Source organism: Chelmon rostratus, chromosome 19 (genome assembly GCF_017976325.1).
Source record: "Chelmon rostratus isolate fCheRos1 chromosome 19, fCheRos1.pri, whole genome shotgun sequence".
In the NCBI taxonomy this organism is placed as follows: domain Eukaryota; kingdom Metazoa; phylum Chordata; class Actinopteri; order Chaetodontiformes; family Chaetodontidae; genus Chelmon; species Chelmon rostratus.
Window position 1 is genome coordinate 22,445,541 of NC_055676.1, and position 19,834 is coordinate 22,465,374.

The 19,834-nt window shown below is 43.4% G+C and overlaps 1 protein-coding gene across 1 annotated transcript in view; it reads left to right on the top strand.

Moving 5' to 3' along the window:
• Positions 1 to 19,834, top strand: part of LOC121622662 (membrane-associated phosphatidylinositol transfer protein 2-like) — a 30,200-nt gene that overhangs the window by 3,271 nt on the left and 7,095 nt on the right. Inside the window, exons 2-20 of the mRNA XM_041959534.1 lie at positions 4,869 to 5,083; positions 6,601 to 6,722; positions 7,130 to 7,363; positions 8,563 to 8,916; positions 9,019 to 9,114; positions 9,976 to 10,080; positions 10,273 to 10,337; positions 11,816 to 11,906; positions 12,716 to 12,869; positions 12,956 to 13,145; positions 13,233 to 13,352; positions 14,117 to 14,328; positions 15,139 to 15,314; positions 16,477 to 16,647; positions 16,751 to 16,891; positions 17,239 to 17,400; positions 17,497 to 17,763; positions 18,113 to 18,261; positions 19,382 to 19,498. Of these exons, the coding sequence (XP_041815468.1) occupies positions 4,869 to 5,083; positions 6,601 to 6,722; positions 7,130 to 7,363; positions 8,563 to 8,916; positions 9,019 to 9,114; positions 9,976 to 10,080; positions 10,273 to 10,337; positions 11,816 to 11,906; positions 12,716 to 12,869; positions 12,956 to 13,145; positions 13,233 to 13,352; positions 14,117 to 14,328; positions 15,139 to 15,314; positions 16,477 to 16,647; positions 16,751 to 16,891; positions 17,239 to 17,400; positions 17,497 to 17,763; positions 18,113 to 18,261; positions 19,382 to 19,498 (3,141 nt within the window). The remainder of the gene's footprint in view (positions 1 to 4,868; positions 5,084 to 6,600; positions 6,723 to 7,129; positions 7,364 to 8,562; positions 8,917 to 9,018; positions 9,115 to 9,975; positions 10,081 to 10,272; positions 10,338 to 11,815; positions 11,907 to 12,715; positions 12,870 to 12,955; positions 13,146 to 13,232; positions 13,353 to 14,116; positions 14,329 to 15,138; positions 15,315 to 16,476; positions 16,648 to 16,750; positions 16,892 to 17,238; positions 17,401 to 17,496; positions 17,764 to 18,112; positions 18,262 to 19,381; positions 19,499 to 19,834) is intronic.

Sequence of the window (19,834 nt, forward strand, 5' to 3'; positions counted from 1 at the left end):
GCGTTGAACTCGGCCACGTTTACCGCGATGACACGTGCACAGATGATATCGGTCCGACCGTTTTGCAGCTGGTAACAAGCGATGGATCCGCTTTTAAAGCAAACCAATGACTCTCTGCTGAGTGAAATACTTTCTGTTCATGTACATTTTTACACTTCATTTGATTTTGGCTCACAGCTTGTGAGTTCTCGTTGCAGTTTTGCTTCATTTAACAAATGACCTTACAGTTTCATTCGTCATGTTGTCACGTTCTGAAAGCAAGCACAGAATTTGAAAAATGGCAGAATGGCTGAAGGGGGGAGCATGAGAGGCCTGAGCAGCCTGTGATAACGTTTGATGCATGAGGTCGTACTGTTGCTCCAGCAGGACTGAGCGCAGGCCTGAGAAGCGCACTTGTGTACCCCTGCTTCATGCTAACCCTGCGGTGTCACATAAATTATTCAGAGACAGCTCAGCCTGGCAGAAATGAGACCCTCAGCAAAGCCCGACCCATTATGATTCCACGAGGCTCTGACGAAGCTGGTAGCACTTCTCAAACTGTACCTCGGCTTTCTTTGCCTTTGATTTGAAGGAAAATGCTTCGTGGCCCAGTTCTGACCCATCTTTCCTCATGTAAAGGTCGTGGCTCTCAGCTTTGTTCACCACGTCATGTCACAGCTTTTTACTGATGCTTTCAAGGACCCTTGGACTTAAAGGGTTCAGTTGCGCTTTGATTTAGGAATAATTTCCTCAGAAGATTCCTGGAAAGATCTATGTTTTATGGATTATTTAGAGGAGAAATAGGAACTTGAATTTAATGTTGACAAACCTTCTTCTTTATATATTTTAAATCGTATGTTGACGCTGACCTGCTGCACGCTGACTCAAAGACAGTTGAGATAATTAGTATGTAGTGTTCTTATTAAACACTGGCACATTTTCCTTGAAGCTGCAGCTCCTCATTTACCGTCGAGATAGAAACTGTTTTAACTTACTCTGTTCAGAAAGGTCAGTTCAGACTGTTGAACATTCCTGGAACTTCCATCTTTTTCAGGCTTGGACATGGATTCAACCCTCTGCAGCTCATAATCTTTGATGCACCCTGAAAAACATCTCAACAACTATCTGAAGGACTGCCATTAAGTTTAGCTCAGATGTTCATGGTGCCCTAATGACTTTGCGATGCTTAGTGCTGATCATGCTAACACTCCAAATATCTGCCAAACATCAGCGTTGTCGCCGTGTGCATGTTTACACGCTGATGTTAGCATTTAGCTTGAAGCACCTCTGCACCTGCAGCCTCACAGAACTGCTGTCGTCTTGTTGGCTTGTTGTGTGTGTGTGTGTGTGTGTGTGTGTGTGTGTGTGTGTTGTTTTGCTGACAGCCAGCAGCAGCACACACACACCTCAGCAGCAGACGCAGCATCCTCGGTTTGGAGTAAAGCAGCAGAGAGGGAGGGGAAGGTTATATTACCATGAGCTGGATGCCTGAACGCTGCTGACTGCTGCACAGATCTTCAGTCTGTTTGGACTTTTTTGTGTTTGCAAGATCCAAAAAACTCCTCACAGGGAAAGGCAGCATTGTTGTCACTTTAGCTCTAAGATGTGTGTCATTAGCACAGATCCTCTGCTCTCTCTCCTCTGCTGCGACAGAGGGGACGCAGACTCGAGGAGGATAATTTAAGGCCCTTAGCTCCTCACCTAAATTACATTACCTGCTAGATTACGGCAATTTTCCAGCTGTTTGCCTCTTCTGACCTTCATTACTGATACCACCTCCCCGAAGTCTTCAGGAGAGAGCGCCGTGTTCAATCTGAGCTCTCATTGTTGACCCCGAGCCCCCCGCTCTTGCTGTTAATAATGATCGCGATGATTTGTATTCACGTAGTGCTCTTCCTCGACCCGCTGCACATTACAGCGGAAGGAATGAAATAGCTTTTCAATCATCAGCTTGAAGCCGGAATACGGTCGAAAGTGTGGTGAAGTGAGGTGACTCAGCAGTAAGATGAAAACGTATCTGATGCAAACACAGATTTAAGTTTGATTAAGGGTGCAGTGAGTTAGGTCATTTATATTTGGAGCAGCAGCTCCACTGACAGAAATGATCCCAGTGAGTTCCCTGCTGTATGATGTGTAATATTGGATCAATACTTCAGGAGGTACCCTAATTTGAGGTACTATCTGGAGTTCTGATGATCAGTGCATCACTAGTAATTAATCTGAAGCCATCCTGCATTTTACAGTCCCTGACTGTGAGACCCTGTCATGTAGACAAACCCTATGTCAAAATCTAGCTCTAAATCATTTATTGTTTTAGTTCATGATGGGATTAAATAGTGCATAATATTCCTAACAAGACTGAGAGTCTGGAGTCACGCTAGCGGCTGTACAAAGAATACTTTGGTGCTTGGTCAGATAGTTCAGAAAACCCCTCCCCCGTACCTTTCTGATGTTTGACCATGCGAGTGAGTGCAACACTAGGATTATTTTCCAGGAGAGACTCTCTCACAATGACAATGCTACCATGCTAAAGTTGACCATGTTCGCCGTCTTAGCATGCAAACAGTTGCCAATTAGCACGAAACTCAAGATGCAGCTGAGGGGGATATCATTAGTTTGGCAGGTATTTGATCATAAATTAAAAGTATTGGTTTTATTTTTTTAAATGTTGACCTGATTAAGATGAAAAGTCTCTGGGGAACATTTCTGCACAAAATCCACGAATAACAGTTGAGACATTTCCGTCTGAATGGTGATGCATTCACTGACTATCGACGATGAGTCTTTGATCTGAACTAAATGAAATGATTCAGCAAATCATCAGTCAGCAAAGTGATTGCTGATTCTCACCTCTACACTGTACCTGATGGGTACTTAAACACCACAGGGTGCACACACTGTGTGCAGTGGCAGGAACAGGGCTTCAGTTTTGTGACATGGTTCACCAGGGCTTAATCAGGTGTTATTCTGTCCATCTCAAGTTAATGAACAGAAAGCAAAAACAGATTTGACCCAACACTAATAATGACACATGCATAAAATGGATGGAGGATGTTAATAGATGCTCAAGGCTGATAATTAATTTTCTATTACTGTTTTGATGAATCGACCACAAGTGGGTATTGAATAGCAAAAAACACTGAAAAATGGCCATAACAAGTTCCAATTTTGCTGGAATTAAGCTTGAAACAGAGAATATTTGACATGTTTCCTAATTAATTAATCACATCAAAGTAAGAATAGACAGGGTAATTGATTCATTAACAAATTATTTTAGAACTGGCTGATAGATTCTCCTAAAATGTAAAGGTAGGTAATCTGACCCCTGTATATTTCCATCTATCTAAACTCTGTATGTGCCACACCCACACAGTTAAAGTCTAAATGGAGCCTCTTAAGGAGATGTAGTGTGTTTCTAACCTAATGCAGTAATCCACGACTCCATCCGTGGAGCAACAGGCTTAATACACAGCTCAGCTTCCAGGATCTGGTTGGGTTGAACCATCTGCTGCCTTTTATTGGAAGAGGTTACATGCTGGGGAGAAAGGGAAATCTCTATGCAGTGAATCTGTCTTTAAAGAGCTCCTTTAAGGTCTGCCTCACTTGAAATCATCAGTAAAAATGATCACTTAGCACAGGAGGAGAAGAGGCAAGTCTGTAAATAAAGGTGAACTGAAAGAAAAGCAGTTTCTTTTTTCTCCATGTGGCAGCTTTTTTTTCTTTCCAGCTCATTACTTTACCTCTGCAGCATCATCCACGATGGTTTTCGCAAGGTGGCACACCTGAGTGAGAGACAGGAGTGCTGTGTTAGGGCGGAAGAGGTTTCATTAAAGGAAAGGACGGAGGACGGGAGGATAAGTGTCAGGGCTCTTTCAACCCCCACATTTAGCAAAATATCTGGGAAACAGGAGGACGTGTTCTCGGCATGTTTTGAATATGTATTTTTGTCCACTTCATTTTTGCAGTTTCCGTCTGATCTAAACAGTGAAAGATTGTAAAAGTTTTCGTCTACAGCCGGCCTAGACCGCCTGTTGCTACATGTGTCATTGACAAGCGCTCTACAATGCTAATAGTGGCTAATTTACCATCAAGATCCCGACCAAAGAAGACCAAAGAAAACTGGCGTGCACAGGTTTTATTAGCTGTAGCTAGCAAGCTAAAGAAGCTAATGTTAGCTCCCGTGACTTGAAAATGCTGTCGCTGCTCTGGTGGACTTTTTAATGGTTCAAGCTAACTTGTTTTAAAGTAATCCTGCAAAAGGGTCTTCACTATGCACTTGATGGCTACATACATTGTATTGCGCGAAAAGACTGAGGCTAAAGCTAACAGGTCCTTGGCAGAAAGTTAGCATGTAGTATATATAAAGTGGCTGTTCATCTTAGTTCAAACTGTATGTTTCACTTTTAACTTTACAAGATAAAAGGCTTTTAGGATGAAGACTGATGTGTTTGGCAAACGCAGCTAATGCTATTTTGAAAGTGCTCCTCTCCTCGCTGCAGCTAGTGAGCTAGTTAGCAAGACATCGCAGCTCACGTTAGAGCAGAAACACATGCTGTTTGATCAGGTTTTTTACACTTTTGCTCTTTTATTTTAGGTTCTGGAAAGACTAAACAAACCCTAAACTCTTCAACATACAGACACACAGCTGGCAGACCTGCTAACCCTAGCTGCCATTGCTAAGCTGTGTTTTTATTGAAAAAACATGTTTTTCTTTTAGTTACACACAATAAGCAGTAATATGGACAGTATAAATGGCTTTCACTTTCATTCCATTGTGTCCTCCACCACTGCAATCCCAACCTACGCCTGTGAAATAACATAACAAGGTGCAAGACAACATAGTACTATCGCTGTATATCACCTCCCTCTATCCTGTCATCTTTCTGCAGAAGAAGAGCAGAGAGGAGAGCTGTGGCGAGGGCAGCGGGGTGGAGATCCTGGAGAACAAGCCTTACGAGGACGGCCCCGGAGGTTCGGGTCAGTACACGCACAAGGTCTACCACATCGGCAAACACATCCCGTCCTGGTTCTGCGCCATTCTGCCTCAAGCTGCCCTTCGAGTGGAGGAGGAGTCCTGGAACGCCTACCCTTACACCCGAACCCGGTGAGGCGACAGCACTCAAGGGCTCCGACACGTTTAAAAGGAGAATGATTCGTCACTCGGATATTTAAAATGATGAATGGGCATTACGAGCGCATGGAGATATTGCACAATTGCTCATAGTTTCGGGAAATAGACACTGAAATCATCTAAAAAGATTTGTTGCGTGGTAAGAGTTAAGCACACATTACATTAGGTGATCTCAGGCAGGTGGCATTATCTAAAGTAGAAATGGGACTGAACTATTAGTCATAAAACGTTAATGGTTTTTATCATATGGCTCCTAGATTCATAAATTTGACGAATGAAAATCGCTGGATATTGCTGATGGAGCTGTTTTTGTATTTGGAACGACTTCAGCTGAATAATCACATATTCATTTAATGCACAAACTGACGCCAACTTTGTGCCAAGTTTTTATATCCCCAGATAACTTAATTTCTCCATCTCGACCAGTCAAGCAATTTTTTCAGCAAGCTTTTAAGTACTTGGCACCAGTTCTCCTTTCTCATAGATGAGACTTGCGGGATGCCTCCTTTAGGTTTCAGCTAGAAACACTAACATTAAAGTGCATTAAAGTCCCTGAACGCATCTCCTCAACCAGCCTTCCCATGATGAGCAGACGGATCCGACATCAGCACACTTCTGTGAAGAGATTTGACATTGAGTGTTTTTATCTGAGCTCTTCTCTCTGGGTTGAAGTGGGCGGGGCTCCGATCTGTGCACCAATCAGGATTCGGCAGCGTTTGAATCAGAATGTCAATCAAAGATTAGCTCAGTTTTTAAAGTGTTTACATTTTAACAAGTAGAATAAAAAAATGACCCAGTTCAAACAAAGAAAATCATCACATTTGAAAAAATGGAACCAGCAAATCTTTGTGATTCATGCTTGAAAATGACTCAAATTATTTGTTTATTATCAGAATAGTTAGCAATAAATATTCTAATTGATTAACCATTTCATCTCTACGACATAAAGACAAAGAGATACGATAAATCTGCTGTAATTTTACCGTGAAATATGGTTTCTGAGCTTTGGACTGCTGTTAGTTTTCATTTTAAAATTGACCATTTTATCAACAAGGTTTTTGTCAGTCAGTGTTTAAATCATTTGAGCAGTTTGTGCTCCAATAAACCAAACTGTAGTGTTTGAAAGGAGAATTTTAAAGGATCAATGTGTAAGATTTAGAGGGAACTATTGGCAGAAATGTGATATAATATCCGTAAGTGCGTTTTCATTAGTGGATGAAAATTAGAATTGTTGCGCTTTTGTGACCTTAAAGGGAGTCTGTCACTGTGTTTCTACAGTAGCCCAGAATGGACAAACCAAACGCTGGCTCAAAGGAGCACCTCATGCATTTTTTGCGAGTTTTGCAGCCACTGTAGTTTCTGCTGCATGCTTGAAAATGGAGGAAAGGGTGTTCAGTTGATTGCAGCCTCACTGCTTTCTTTAATTTGTGTCTATGCACTGTCAAGGTGCATCCATACTTCTAAACAACTGTCTCTCATTTGTCTCTCAGGTACACTTGTCCCTTTGTGGAGAAATTCTCCATAGACATTGAGACGTATTATAAACCAGATACTGGAAATCAAGTGGATGTCTTCAGTATGTCCCCTGCTGAAAAGAGACAGAGGACTGTAGGTGAGTCCATCATCATGCACGTCCTCCGCTACCACCGTGAAAACTCCCAGAGTGCACGCTCATTGAATTGTGGCTTTTGCATCGACCGTCGTCTCCTCATAATCGGGATCAGGAATCAAATTTACACAATGTTATTTGCATGAAAACGCCGACAGTGTGATACAGAGAGAGAGCTTGTGTTGAGCCTCTGAATACTAAAATTCACTGGGGGTGCAGGAAAAATGTGGCTCCAGACACATCCCCTGCAGGGAGTGATTACATAAAAGCCACACACACACACACACACACACACACAAACACCTCTTGAGGCAGGTGTGCAGTGAGGACGTGGTGACATCTGTCCAGCTGCTCAGCTCTGCAGCAGCTTTACATTTATGTGATTCATTCGAGTTTTGTGCCCCTTGTAGACCCCATAGACATCGTAAAGGACTACATCCCTCCTCATGAGTACCTGGCGGAAGAAGACCCGAAGCTGTATCAGTCAGTCAAGACCAAACGGGGTCCGCTGTCGGACGACTGGATCGAGGACATCAACCAGAATGCTGCACAAAGCCCCGTCATGTGTGCCTACAAGCTCTGCAAAGTGGAGTTCAGATACTGGGGCATGCAGTCTAAGATCGAACGCTTCATACACGACGTGGGTAGGTATGGTAGACGGTGTGTGTGTGTGTGTGTGTGTGTGTGTGTGTGTGTGTGTTCCTGGGAAAAAGGAAAAATGCTGAAATGTTATGAATTGATGTTCCTGAAAACTCAGTGAAAACTGGAAACATTGGGAATAATCCTGATAGCTCGGGGACAGCTGTGGAAATTAAGTGTGGAGTTAAGATGGAAAGCTTGAGTTTGGTAATAATGCTAGAAAGTCAGGATTTCTCATGAAAAGTCATCAATGATCGTAAAAATATTGGGAATAATGAAGTCAGAGCTGAAGCTGAACTCTGAAACATTATTGATAAAACTGAACTGAAGTCATGCTGAATGTCATCATGTGTTGGTGGCTATTTTCACTGGATATGAATATAATATCTGTCTCTGTTTGCTAATCGTGGTTTTTATTGCCAGGTTGGATGTTTTAATCATGAGGTGCTCGGAGGGTTCAGGTTTTCATAAGCTGCTCGCTTTATTCATCAGGAGAGAGACATTTATGGCAATTAAATCTGCTTTGACAGATCACCTTTCAGTCTCATTCAGAGGATTCAGGATTCACACACACACACACACATATACTGTATATATATATTTATTTATTTGTTTTATGAGGTTGACCCGAGCGCAGCAGAAGAGTTAAAAATTGAGAAATTACCGGTACCAAATATATTTGTCAGGTCGCAAATGTACTTAATTATTATCAGCAGAATGGTCTTAAAATATCAAAACTAAGTGCTCATTATGCAGAAAACTGCGTCTTTGATGGTGTGTTTCATTTTTCTTTCAACTTTAAATCAAGTTTTGTTTAACTTCACCATGCTTATTGTTTGTTGTTCTTCTCACGAATGCTGCGTTCCCGTTTATGCTCATATTGTACACCGTTAGAAAGCTGATTCTTGTGAATCGACTGATGCAAACCTCTTTAAGATACAATCACAAGAGGAAGCTCAATAAACGCTAACAGCAGACAAACAACCGTGTTTAAAATTGACATTGCGATTCTGTCTCTCAGTGATCCACAGATCGATAACACGCCGACATAAACGATCTGGAAGCATCAACAATGATCCACTGCAGTAAAGATTTCCAAAACATGAGTTACAACTTCCAGAAACATATACAGACGGACGCCTTCTTGTCTCCAGTTACTCTTTGGGGTCTCGGGCTTCAAGTTTCCTTGTTTCTGTCCTTCCAGGCCTTCGTAAAGTGATGGTCCGAGCCCACCGGCAGGCATGGTGCTGGCAGGATGAGTGGTACGGCCTGACCATCGAGGACATCAGGCAGCTGGAGCTGGAGACCCAGCTGGCTTTAGCTAAGAAGATGGCCCAGTACAGCCTCAGCGAAGAGGGGGGAACGGAGACCAATGGCTCCTCCGTCAGCCAGGACCAGGAGCAGGGAGCTGAGACCGTGGGGTCGGCTGCAGAGGCAGAAGGAGGAGGAGGAGGAGGAGGAGGAGGAAAGCTGGGAGATTCACTGGAGACACGAGGGGAGCTCACCAAGCAGTGGTCAACATCCTCTCGATCCTCCAACAGGTCCTCAAAGAGAGGCGGTGAGGAGCAGTCTGTGGTTCATTCATTCACCTGATCATCACCAATCATTTCTCATAATATTAACATTGTTGACATCACCTGTGTTCACCTGTATGTTTCAGGGAGTCCGTCTCACCAGAGCATCTCAGAGTGGAGGATGCAGAGCATCGCTCGAGACTCAGAGGACAGTACAGATGATGAGTTCTTTGATGCTCATGGTAAAATCACCAGTTTCTGCATGAAACATATTAAACTTCCATCACAACTGAAACTGAGGCCAGAAGCTTTATTCTGTATTTACACATGCACTGGTTGTGTGATGTTACAGAGCCTCCTGCTTTGTTCTGGCTTCACAGCAGGCAAACACGATCCTGATTAATTGATTTACTCAATCAGATCTCTCAGGGCGTCTTTGAGCTGATAAATATTAGCTGTGGAGCTCCTCCAGGTTTCTTCCTTTTCTTTATGTTCTCACTCAGCCCCACAGTGAATGACTGCATTGAAACCTTCCCTTGTGACCGTGTCAGACCCTGAGACTCACAGAGGAGCAGCTGGATGTTGTTACACAGGATTCATTGAATTAAAGCTCCAGTAAACCATCTTGCTCCTCATTTAAAAACAACAACAATTGACCAAAGTTTTGTACAGTTTTTAAGGTGTGTTTTAGGCCACGTTCAGATGGATTTGAGCCCTTCTTGTTAGGCCGGACGGCGACGTCACCCAGCAAAACTCTGCAATCACACCTTCCTGGCGGCCGGTGGCTTTTTAAATGCTGTGATAACTGTCCGAGTTGTAAAATCCTGTCTGTCAGTTTTATAAATGACCGTGCAGCATTTTGGAGTCCTGATAAGCTTTGAAGTTCAAACATGTATTTCATGTTTCACTGGCTCCCGAAGCGACGTGCATCCACCAGCACAGGTCTGTTTTCAGACCACATCCAAAGACCCTTCAGGCAGGAGCTCAGAGACCTGGAGGAGGTTTGAGGTCTCAGTAGGGACAGGAGTCCACTTTGATTCTGGTTTGTGTTACGAGACAGAAACCGGTGTTATTTTATCGCACGTCTTCTCTGTATCTTGCAGAGGACTTTTCTGACAACGAGGAGATGTTTGCCAAAGAGATCAGTAAGTGGAACTCCAATGACCTGATGGACAAGATAGAGACCATAGAGGTGGATGAAGCACAAGGTGGGTTGTGTTTCTACCTAGACACATAGAATCACATCTGTTGGCATCGCTGTCCTTAGAACAAGGCGCCCGAGAGGTCACATCAGATCCTGCAGTGTGATGAATGGACAATTAGACTGCAGACCTCACATCTATGATTCAAGCTGACGTTTCTTTCCTTTAAATATCAGCGAATGAATGATGTTTTCACAGAAACGTTGTATCAGGAGTCGGGCGGCGAGTATGCTGTGATGAGTAATGAGGAGAGGCAGATGGAGGTACAGTTTCCTCACACTTTTCCAATTTCATTCATGTCTCTCACACTAACACCTATAATTAAATCGCTTGTAGATAATACTCCTCCTCCTAAATTAGCTTTCAGTCATCCTGCCAGTGCAGTGAAATTAGGATCCAGTCTCCGCCATCAGCCCAGTTTTATTTCACCAGGAGTGAAAGATTAAGGCCTCTGTTTTCGTGGAGGTGCAGCGAGCAACGCATGAAGCGCTTCCTGGTAAATTGGCGTCCATCGCACGGCGCTCAGGTGACGGGAGGTTCACTCAAATGAGACATTGCATGGGTCGGTTATAACTCGGTATTCTGTTCACGCAGGAGACGTGAGATTACCGGAGCTCATAAATCCTGTCACTGTTAAATGAGTGACAGCACAAATGCTGCTGTGTCACATTTTACAATCTGAAAAAACAGAAAACCATTTCCTGAAGAAGCTTATTTCCTTTTGATTATTGTTCTTATGCATCGCTGTGATTGGCTCAGCTGTTTCATGGCTATGAGACTACTGATGTGATTGGCTTAATTATTATTATTATTAATCATCACACCCTCTGCGCTGCACATGCACGAACCAGGGTCTGCCGTTTTGCTAAAATAAGGCTTCTGCAGGTCACACTGAGTTTGTATGACAGCTGTTTTTCGTTGTGTGTTCTTGCTGTTTGTGTCCAGCGTCGTGTCTCAAAAAGGCAACGACATGAATCCATCAGAAAACTGAATGTAAGTCTCAGTCCTGCAGCCAGTAGAACGTGAAAGGATGGACAGAGCTTAGAACCCGTTATAGGACATCAGAATAGATAAGATTTAATGTAGAACTGACTATTTCTTGGCTCTGAGCAGTTGCCAGGCAACCAGCGAAGACTCCAGGAAGTTACTGGTCACAACCAAGAAATAGTCCAACACTGAACCCACGTTAAATGTCAAATTCTTGTTTTTCCACTTTGGTTGTTGTACGTATTAAATTAGATATAATTTGTGAATTAGTGATCAGATGATTTTGTTTCCTCTGGACAGTGCTAAGCTAAGCTAGCTGGCTGCTAGCTATAACAGATGAGTGGTGTCGATCTTCTCACCAAACTCTCCAGCAGAAAGCGGATAAGTGTGTTTCCAAAATGTCCTTTAACTCTAGTATCCATGAGATATAATGCATTAAAGGAACATTCCAGTTATTTAGTATTACATGAAATCACTGGAGCTCTCGACTATATCACGCGACCTTGTTCAGCAGGTGTTTGTGAGCTGTTGTTTCCATCATGGCTTCATCTTAAAATGTCAGAAAATAGCGAAAAATACCACAAAGCCCAAAGAGATGTCTCATATTGCTTCATTTTATCTGAAAAACAGTCCAAAATCCAAAGATACTGTAAACAGTTCATGGTTTCTGTTATCTGCTGGAACTTTCATCCCGATTAACCCTGTTTCCTGTTTCCTGTTTCCTTCCTCTCTGTTTCTGTCCTCTTACCTGCAGGACTGTTCGTCTCAGCAGTGTCTCCAGCCGTCCAAAATTCACGTCCTCATTCTGGTCCTGCATGGAGGCAACATTCTGGACACTGGCTCTGGTACAGCAGCAACCAAATCCTACAACATTACTATTGCCGCTATAATGGAGATTTGTCTAACAAGAATGGATGAAAACAGCGTTTAATGTGAAGGGTTTGGCTCGTAGTGACGAACCTGCAAAGAATTCTCACCACCTCTGCTGCTCCCCTCGACTCTGCACAGCGCTTTAACATCTTTCAGCTCATTTTGTTGGTTTGGGGGCCACAGCTTTACTGTTTTTGATCACTTTGACAGATTTCATAGTGTCATTTCCAGCAACAGGCAGCTGTAAAGCTCAGGAAAATTACTTTACCTGCACAGAACAGGACAGCAGGCAGACAAAGTTAAAGACTAGCTGGTGAACATAGAGGACCAAACCACAGCTAAAAGAGGGTGAATATTGGACTTCCATTCCTCAGCTGAATAAAATTGCGACTCCACATGAACGATTTTGTTGCTCTATAGCTGCCGGATGTGGAAATAAGCGACTATTTGACGTCTGTCATCCAAAATGGTGATGATATGTCCACGCGTGTTCACAGCTTGTTTCAGCTGCGTCCAAGTGGACAAAAGAAAATCACTTGCAGCGGATTTAAAATGATCTTATAATCAGAAACTGCTGATCTTTTCAGTAGGAAAACACAAATTCTGCACATCAGTCGAAGAGAGACAGAAGATGTCCATGCAGCTTGTTGACAAAAGCTTGTGACAATGGGAGCGTATCTGTGTTCTCATTGTGTGCCATGTAACTCTGGAGAACATAGAAATAACCCTGTGACGGCGGATCAGAGTCGTGGAGATATTAAATTCTGCTCTTATTTGTCTGCAGGTGAACAGAACAGCAAGCAGGGAGATGGAAACACACTGAGTGGGGTGTTTGAGACCGTGATGAGGGTCCATTACCCCGCAGCGCTGGGCCGCATCGCCATCCGGATGGTCCCCTGTCCCGCTGTGTGTGTTGACGCCTTCTCATTAGTCTCCAAGTGAGTAATACTCCTGAGTGTTCGGCGTTATTTAAACCACCCGCTGTGCAAATGTGAAACACACACGCGTCCTCTCGTCTCTGCAGTCTGAGCCCCTACAGCTACGACGAGGGCTGCCTGTCCAGCAGCCAGGACCACATCCCTCTGGCTGCTCTGCCCCTGTTGGCTACCTCTGCACCACAGTACCAAGACGCCGTGGCAACAGTCATCTTACGAGCCAATCAGGTGTACAGTGACTTCATCAAGTCTTTAGAAGGAGCATCTTTTAATGGCCAGGTGGGTGTGTAACTGAAGGTGAATGTTTCCGCTTCAGTTTTCCTCCTCAGCGGCTCGGTGTGTTCATTCATTCGCTCTCTGACGCAGGTGTGTGTTATTGGGGACTGTGTTGGGGGCATCCTGGGGTTTGATGCTCTATGTAGCAGCTCTGTGACGGTGTCGGAAAGCCAAAACAGCAGCAGGCGGGGCAGCGCCATCAGCGTGCAGGTATCAGTCTCAACTCTCTGACATCAAACGCGACCAACACTGTAAACAACTGTAGCTAAATGCTAACACACAAGCTCCTACTCTGATTATATGTTATGAAAAAAAGCTCCAAAACGTCAAAAAATATCAATACATTCAATTTACACAAAACATTGCATAGAAGTAATGCTAACATTTCACAGCACAGCAGTGGTTTGAGCTAAATGCTAACATCAGCGTATTAATCACAATGACAATGCTAACATGCTGATGTCACAAAACACTCCATCTGAATCAATAGTGTGACAACAAAACACTTGTTTATACATGAAATAATAAAAGTTCCAACAAATAAAAATATCAATACGTTCACTTCAAGCTTCTGATGTCACTTAACACGTCACGTAACAGTCATGCTAGCAGCTCTCTGAGGCTGCATTTCACAGCACAGCGGTGCTTTGAGTTAAATGCTAACATTAGCATGCTAGCATGCTCACAATGGCAATGCTAGCATACTGATGTTTAGCAGGTCTAATATTTACTATGTCTATAATCTTAGCATGTTGACATGCTAACATTTGCTTAAAAACAAAGTATAGCAGAGGCTGATGGGGGTGCTGTTAGCTTTGCACGTATTTGGTGACCAAACAAAGTCTGATACTGACCTGATGGATGGAAAGTTACGTGATCAATAAAGTTATTGACATGGACATACTGTAGATCCTTCTGAATGTCTTGTTTCTTGTCCTCTACCTCTTTGTGTCCTCTCTGTCTCTGTCCCTCAGGACACAGACCTTCTCTCTCCAGGTATCGTCATAAACAGCGTCTCTCAGTCCTCGCCGTCCCTCGAAGGAAGCCGCCATCTCAGCCGTAGCAACATCGACATCCCTCGCTGCTCGGGGCCCGACGACCCCAAGAGACAACTTCCACGCAAGCGCAGCGACTCCTCCACGTACGAGCTGGACACCATCAAACATCACCAAGCCTTCCTGTCCAGGTGAGAGTTCAGCTAATGTGTGCAGAGCTGAAACCTAGTTTGGTTTTCTTTGTCTTTGGAAGAAAATGTTTTACATATTATGTTAAATTTTAGTCTAATGGGAGGAAACCAATCAGAAGCTACCGCATGACTTAACATTTAAACAGTATTTAGTTCATTTGTTCAATTGTCTGCCTTTCACGGTTTTTATTTGCTGATGAAAAATGTTACACGATTCATCACAATTCTCATTTTAAAGGTTACTTTCGATGAGTTTTAGCCTTGTTTTTGCAGAAGAATTGGTCAACAAATATTTTTTGCAGTTGTGGAAAGTAACTACGGTAAATGCATTTACTCAGGTACTGTATATATATATATTTGTACTTATTTACATTTTCCGCTACTTTAAACTTTACTACATCTCAGAGGCAAATATTGTACTTTTTCTCAGGTACATTTATTTGACAGCTTTAGTTACGACTGTGCAAATTTAGATTTTTAGTAAAAAACAAAAATCATCTAATAACTTTAACTGGTTTATTATTAAACTACCAGCAGTAACTAAAGTAATTAAAATAAGATCCAATTTAGCAGCTTCAACATTAAAGTGATGAACACATTAATGCATTAATGCAATATTAAAATATATGGGGTTCTGAAATGGGCTTTTCTATCATGCTAATATATATAATATACTGTATATATATATAACAGTAGCTTTTGAATTTAGGACCTCCATGTTTTTCCACTGCAGTGTGGCTGCTTTTGTATTTCGTCGTAGTTTTGGTGAACAGAACAGACTGACTGTATGAAGGTTTTCTCTCGGCTCAGCCTTCACTCCAGTGTGCTCCATGGGGAGCCCGGGTCAAGACGCTCCAGCAACAGCACCATGCTGGAAGGAGGCTCGCTGGGAAAGTTCGACTTCGAGGTGACTGACTTCTTCCTGTTCGGCTCTCCTCTGGGGTTGGTGCTTGCGCTGAGGAAGACTGTGGTGCCATCATTAGATGGTGAGGAAGGTTTTATCATTTTCTCTTTTGTTTCCTTTTGGTTTACTGTGTTTGTCATGTATAATACATAAAAACAAAAAGGTCTTTTCTTATGATTTTCCATTTGCCAGAGGAGCGGGGAGTGGTTATTTGTGGCCCCTGATGTTTTTTCCTGTGTGAGCTGCTCGTCTCCAGCAGCTGGAAAGCAGGTGTCAGGGGTCAGAGGTCATGTTCTTTATCTCAAAAGCTCGAAAAACTTTTGGCTGCGACAAGATAAATACGTGATTAAAGTCAGAGCTCACAGAGGCACGATTCTGACTGTACTGTGTGTCCTGTGTGCTTTAATGCAGAGAGGCTACTGACCTGCAGCTGCTGGGTTCACATCTGGACTAATTTACATCAAAAGTCTCTTATTTTTATCACACATTTCAGAATTTGCCCATTAAAGCTGCTCGAATCAAAATTATTTTGAAACAGCTGTTAAAGGTGCAGTTTGCTACATGTTTTCATTAACGTACATGACATCAACCATTACAGTTTACCAAGTTTCTACCTTTTAAAAGAATAGTGTGAAAGTTTGGAAAATGTGCTTATTGGCTTTCCTGCCGAGAGTTACGTGAGAAGATCGATGCCACTCTCATGTCTGTATGCTAAATATGGTTAGCTTAGCATAAAGACTGGAAACAGGGGGAGACAGCACCACCAAATTCAGAAAAATATCATGTTCTATCTTGTTTGTTTAATTCGTAAAAAGGACAAGTTGTCATTTTAGTACAGCACATAACCCCCGCAACTTGTTTTTTACACTTTATTACTTTATTTTAAGGATTAAACAATTGCGATATAACATGTCAATCAGAGAGCTTTAAAGGCGCTGGTAGGCAGATTTTTTAACCTCTTGGACTGAGTCAGGCTAGTTGTTTCTCCCTGCTCCCAGTCTTTATGCTAAGCTAAGCTAATCACCAGCTGTCTGTTGCTCAATATCTGATATACAGACATGCGATCTAACTATCGGAAAGAAAGCAAAAAAGGATATTTTTACCAAAATGTCAAACTGTTCCATTAAACTGTGCAGCAGCTGAAAATAGTTGAATTTCAGACCTGGCTCCAGCAGGTTAGTTGGCTCTTGATAGCTGGTTTTATGTCTTAAACTCTTCACCTTGTGTCTGTCCTCCCTCTCCAGTGTCCGCTCTGCGTCCTGCCTGTCAGCAGGTGTATAACCTCTTTCATCCAGCCGATCCCTCGGCCTCCCGCCTCGAGCCTCTCCTGGACAAACGGTTCCACCTGCTGCCTCCCTTCAGTGTCCCTCGTTACCAGCGCTTTCCTCTGGGTGACGGACACTCAGCTCTCCTGGGTGAGTTCACACAAACAAACCCAGCATTTCACTGCACTTGCTGCGTTGCTCACGTGTCCGCCCAGCTTTTGTACCTTATTCTTCCCTTCATCTGGTTCCCCAGTTGAAACCGTGCAGAGTAACCCTCAGCTTCTGATGGAGTCTGGTGGTGCAGCTTCCCACCGCTGCCAGGAAAACACCATCAGTGAGACCTCCATCCCCGTGCCCGTCCTCAACTGGCAGACCTCACAGCTCCACGCAGAGAGTGAGCATCTGTTAGCATCATGGCTGTTCTAGCATGCACAGAACAGCCCTGAGCTCTGGTTTGGATTAAATGTAATGTGTTAATTATTGAGCTTTATCGGTACTGGTAGGCGGATTGTGTCGCCTTTGAACAGTTTCCCACTGTTTCCACTCTCTGTGCTAAGCTAAGCTAACCTAACCAGCTGCTGGCTGCAGGCTCATTTAGTGTTTTGAATAGACTGTAAAGTTAGCCAAAGCTAACTAAGCTAAGCTAAGGAATTTTCCTTAAATCACTATTTCATTAAGTCTCTGTATGCTGCTTGTCCATCTGTGCGGTGAAGAATTGACTCCTTTCTTCTGTCTCTGCAGCCGATTCTCTTCACTCACATAATTTCGTGGACGGCCAGTATCCGTCGTCCACATCACCAGGGGTCCCTCACCTTCGCTTCAACCGCAGGGCCAGCGAGGCCAGCCTAGCCAGCCAGGTGTCAGGCTTAGCGGACTCCTACACCGTCTCCAACATCGCCACCAGTAAGTTGACCTCCTGCGTCTGACCCACGTTTTGGTCTACAGGCTGACAGTTCATGTGCTGACGCTCTCGTTTCCTCCCTCCAAACGTCCCCTCAGCACTCGAGCGCGAAGTCAGCCACGCTAAAAGGCCCAGCCTGCTGTCCCAGCTCGCTCTTCCGTACAATAGGTTTGCCTCTTGGAGCCCGTCCTCGCGGCGGCGTCAGAAAACCCGTCAGGTGTTCCCGAAACCCAACGGTGTGGAGTCTGAGCAGAGCTCGGACGTTAGCTCTGACGTGACCTCTGACCTCACCGATGTCACGTCTGACATCTCAGACATCAGCTCTGTGCCCCCATCGCCCAGGGTGCTGAAGGACATAGAGCAAGGTACCCTGGGAGCTGTAGTACGAGGACATGAGGGAAGGACGCTAGCCTCTGTCCTCATTCCCTGTGTGCTGTCCTTCCTCCTTTCTCAGATAGTCCTCCTCAGACCCATAATCCTTCTTATGCGGCATTTCTTTTCTTGTGAGTGAACGTTTCAAACCTCTTCACACTCATCTGTCCGTTTTTAGCCATAGTTCAGTCCAGTGCCTCTTAGCGTAGCCATTTTAACTTCCTCCAGCTAAACTGTTCATCTCTGGATGAGCAGGACGTAGATCTGCAGTGGACTCCTCAAAGATACTGGATGCACTGGTTCCTGACCTCGCCCTGTCTCTGTTTTCCCTCCCTGCTGCAGTTGCGTCTCGGTGGTGGGGCAGTAAGAGGATGGACTACGCCCTGTACTGTCCCGACGCCCTGACAGCATTCCCCACAGTGGCTCTGCCTCATCTGTTCCACGCTTCCTACTGGGAGTCTACAGACGTCGTCTCTTTCTTGCTCAGACAGGTTCAACGAGTCTTTCTACCAATAAGAATAATTCATTTCATTTTATCTTTAAACTGAAGGTGTACTGTAGCCATGGTAGTGGAAGGACTGTAAAGATGGGGATCCAGACTGAAATCTCTCGACAGTTATTGGATGGATTGTAATGAAACAGGATTCAGACTTTAATGGTCTCCAGAGAATGAATCCTACTGACTTTGATGATCCCCCAACTTTTGAACTAGCTCCACTAGCTGGCTGTTATTTTTCTTTTTTAGTGAAACTCTGCAAAAATCTGCTAATTCTTTAATGCCGTTACCTCGAGATCAGGCATGAATTATTTTGTTATCTCGAGACAACAAAGCTCACTTGTCTCTTAACATTTTTTCAAATACTTTGGTTAAAGACTAAATACTTGCAGAACTAATGACATTCCCTTTAGCCTCAGAGGTACTGTGTTTAGTGCTAAATAGCATGTGTTAGCATTAACATGCTAAACAATAAACTAGTAAACATTATACCTGCTGAACATCAGCATGGTAGCATTACCATTTTGAGCATGCTAGCATACTGACGTTAGCATTGAGCTGAAAGTACTGGTAAGCACATCCTCCCACAGCTGCTAGCATGTCTGTACACTCTTCTCTCTTCTTAGTTGCTTCTTTAATGTCATAATAATAATAATAGTGCAGAAATAGTCTGTAACTATTTTATTTTTACCTTTTTTTGTTGATCATTGTCACCGTTCTGGATACTCGTCTTCACGCTGAACATTCAGCTCCTGCTGCAGTTTAGTGCAAAGGACAAAGTCATCACCATGTTCAGTGAAGTGAAACAGCCAAAGCTAACATGCCGCTGCTGAATTTTACAATCAGGTTTAACGGTTATGTTTCAAGAAAATGTACATTTATTTTCATTGCTCTGATGAATATACAGATGAAGAATTGCAGCAGATGGATGCCAAGACAGCAAGCAGAGAAAGTGCCTACTTAAGTACATGAATAAACTCTAAAGCTTCAACTACTTTGTAATATTAGCTTTGAACTGAGCTGAGACCAGCAGAAGCTGTGCAGTATGAAGATCTGGACGACTGTCCATCTGAATCCTCAACATTATTTATTTAATAAAGTAATTGTCTTCCCAGGTGATGAGACATGAGAACTCCAGTATTTTGGAGCTGGATGGTAAAGAGGTGTCTGAATTCACTCCGTCCAAACCTCGCGAGAAGTGGCTCCGCAAGAGGACTCATGTTAAAATCAGGGTACGAGCTTGAATTTTACATGTTATAATGTCTGTTTTACTCATTCTGGTTTAGTTTTATCAACAGTACCTCGATTGCACATATGGACGAATCACCACAATTCACCTGTTTGGCAGTTTTTATGTTAGTTTACCTGTTCTGGTGTTAAACTGATCAAAGGGTGAAGGTTTGGTTTAAGATTTTCCTCAAAACGCAGTGGTACATTTTCACCCTGAGCAGTGTCTCCAGGCTTCCTCTCCTGTTGCATTTAGTCCATGGTGGATACTGAAATCCTGTACTTAAGTATAAGTTTATATACATTTATTCTATTTAATACTTCTACTTTACATTATTTCA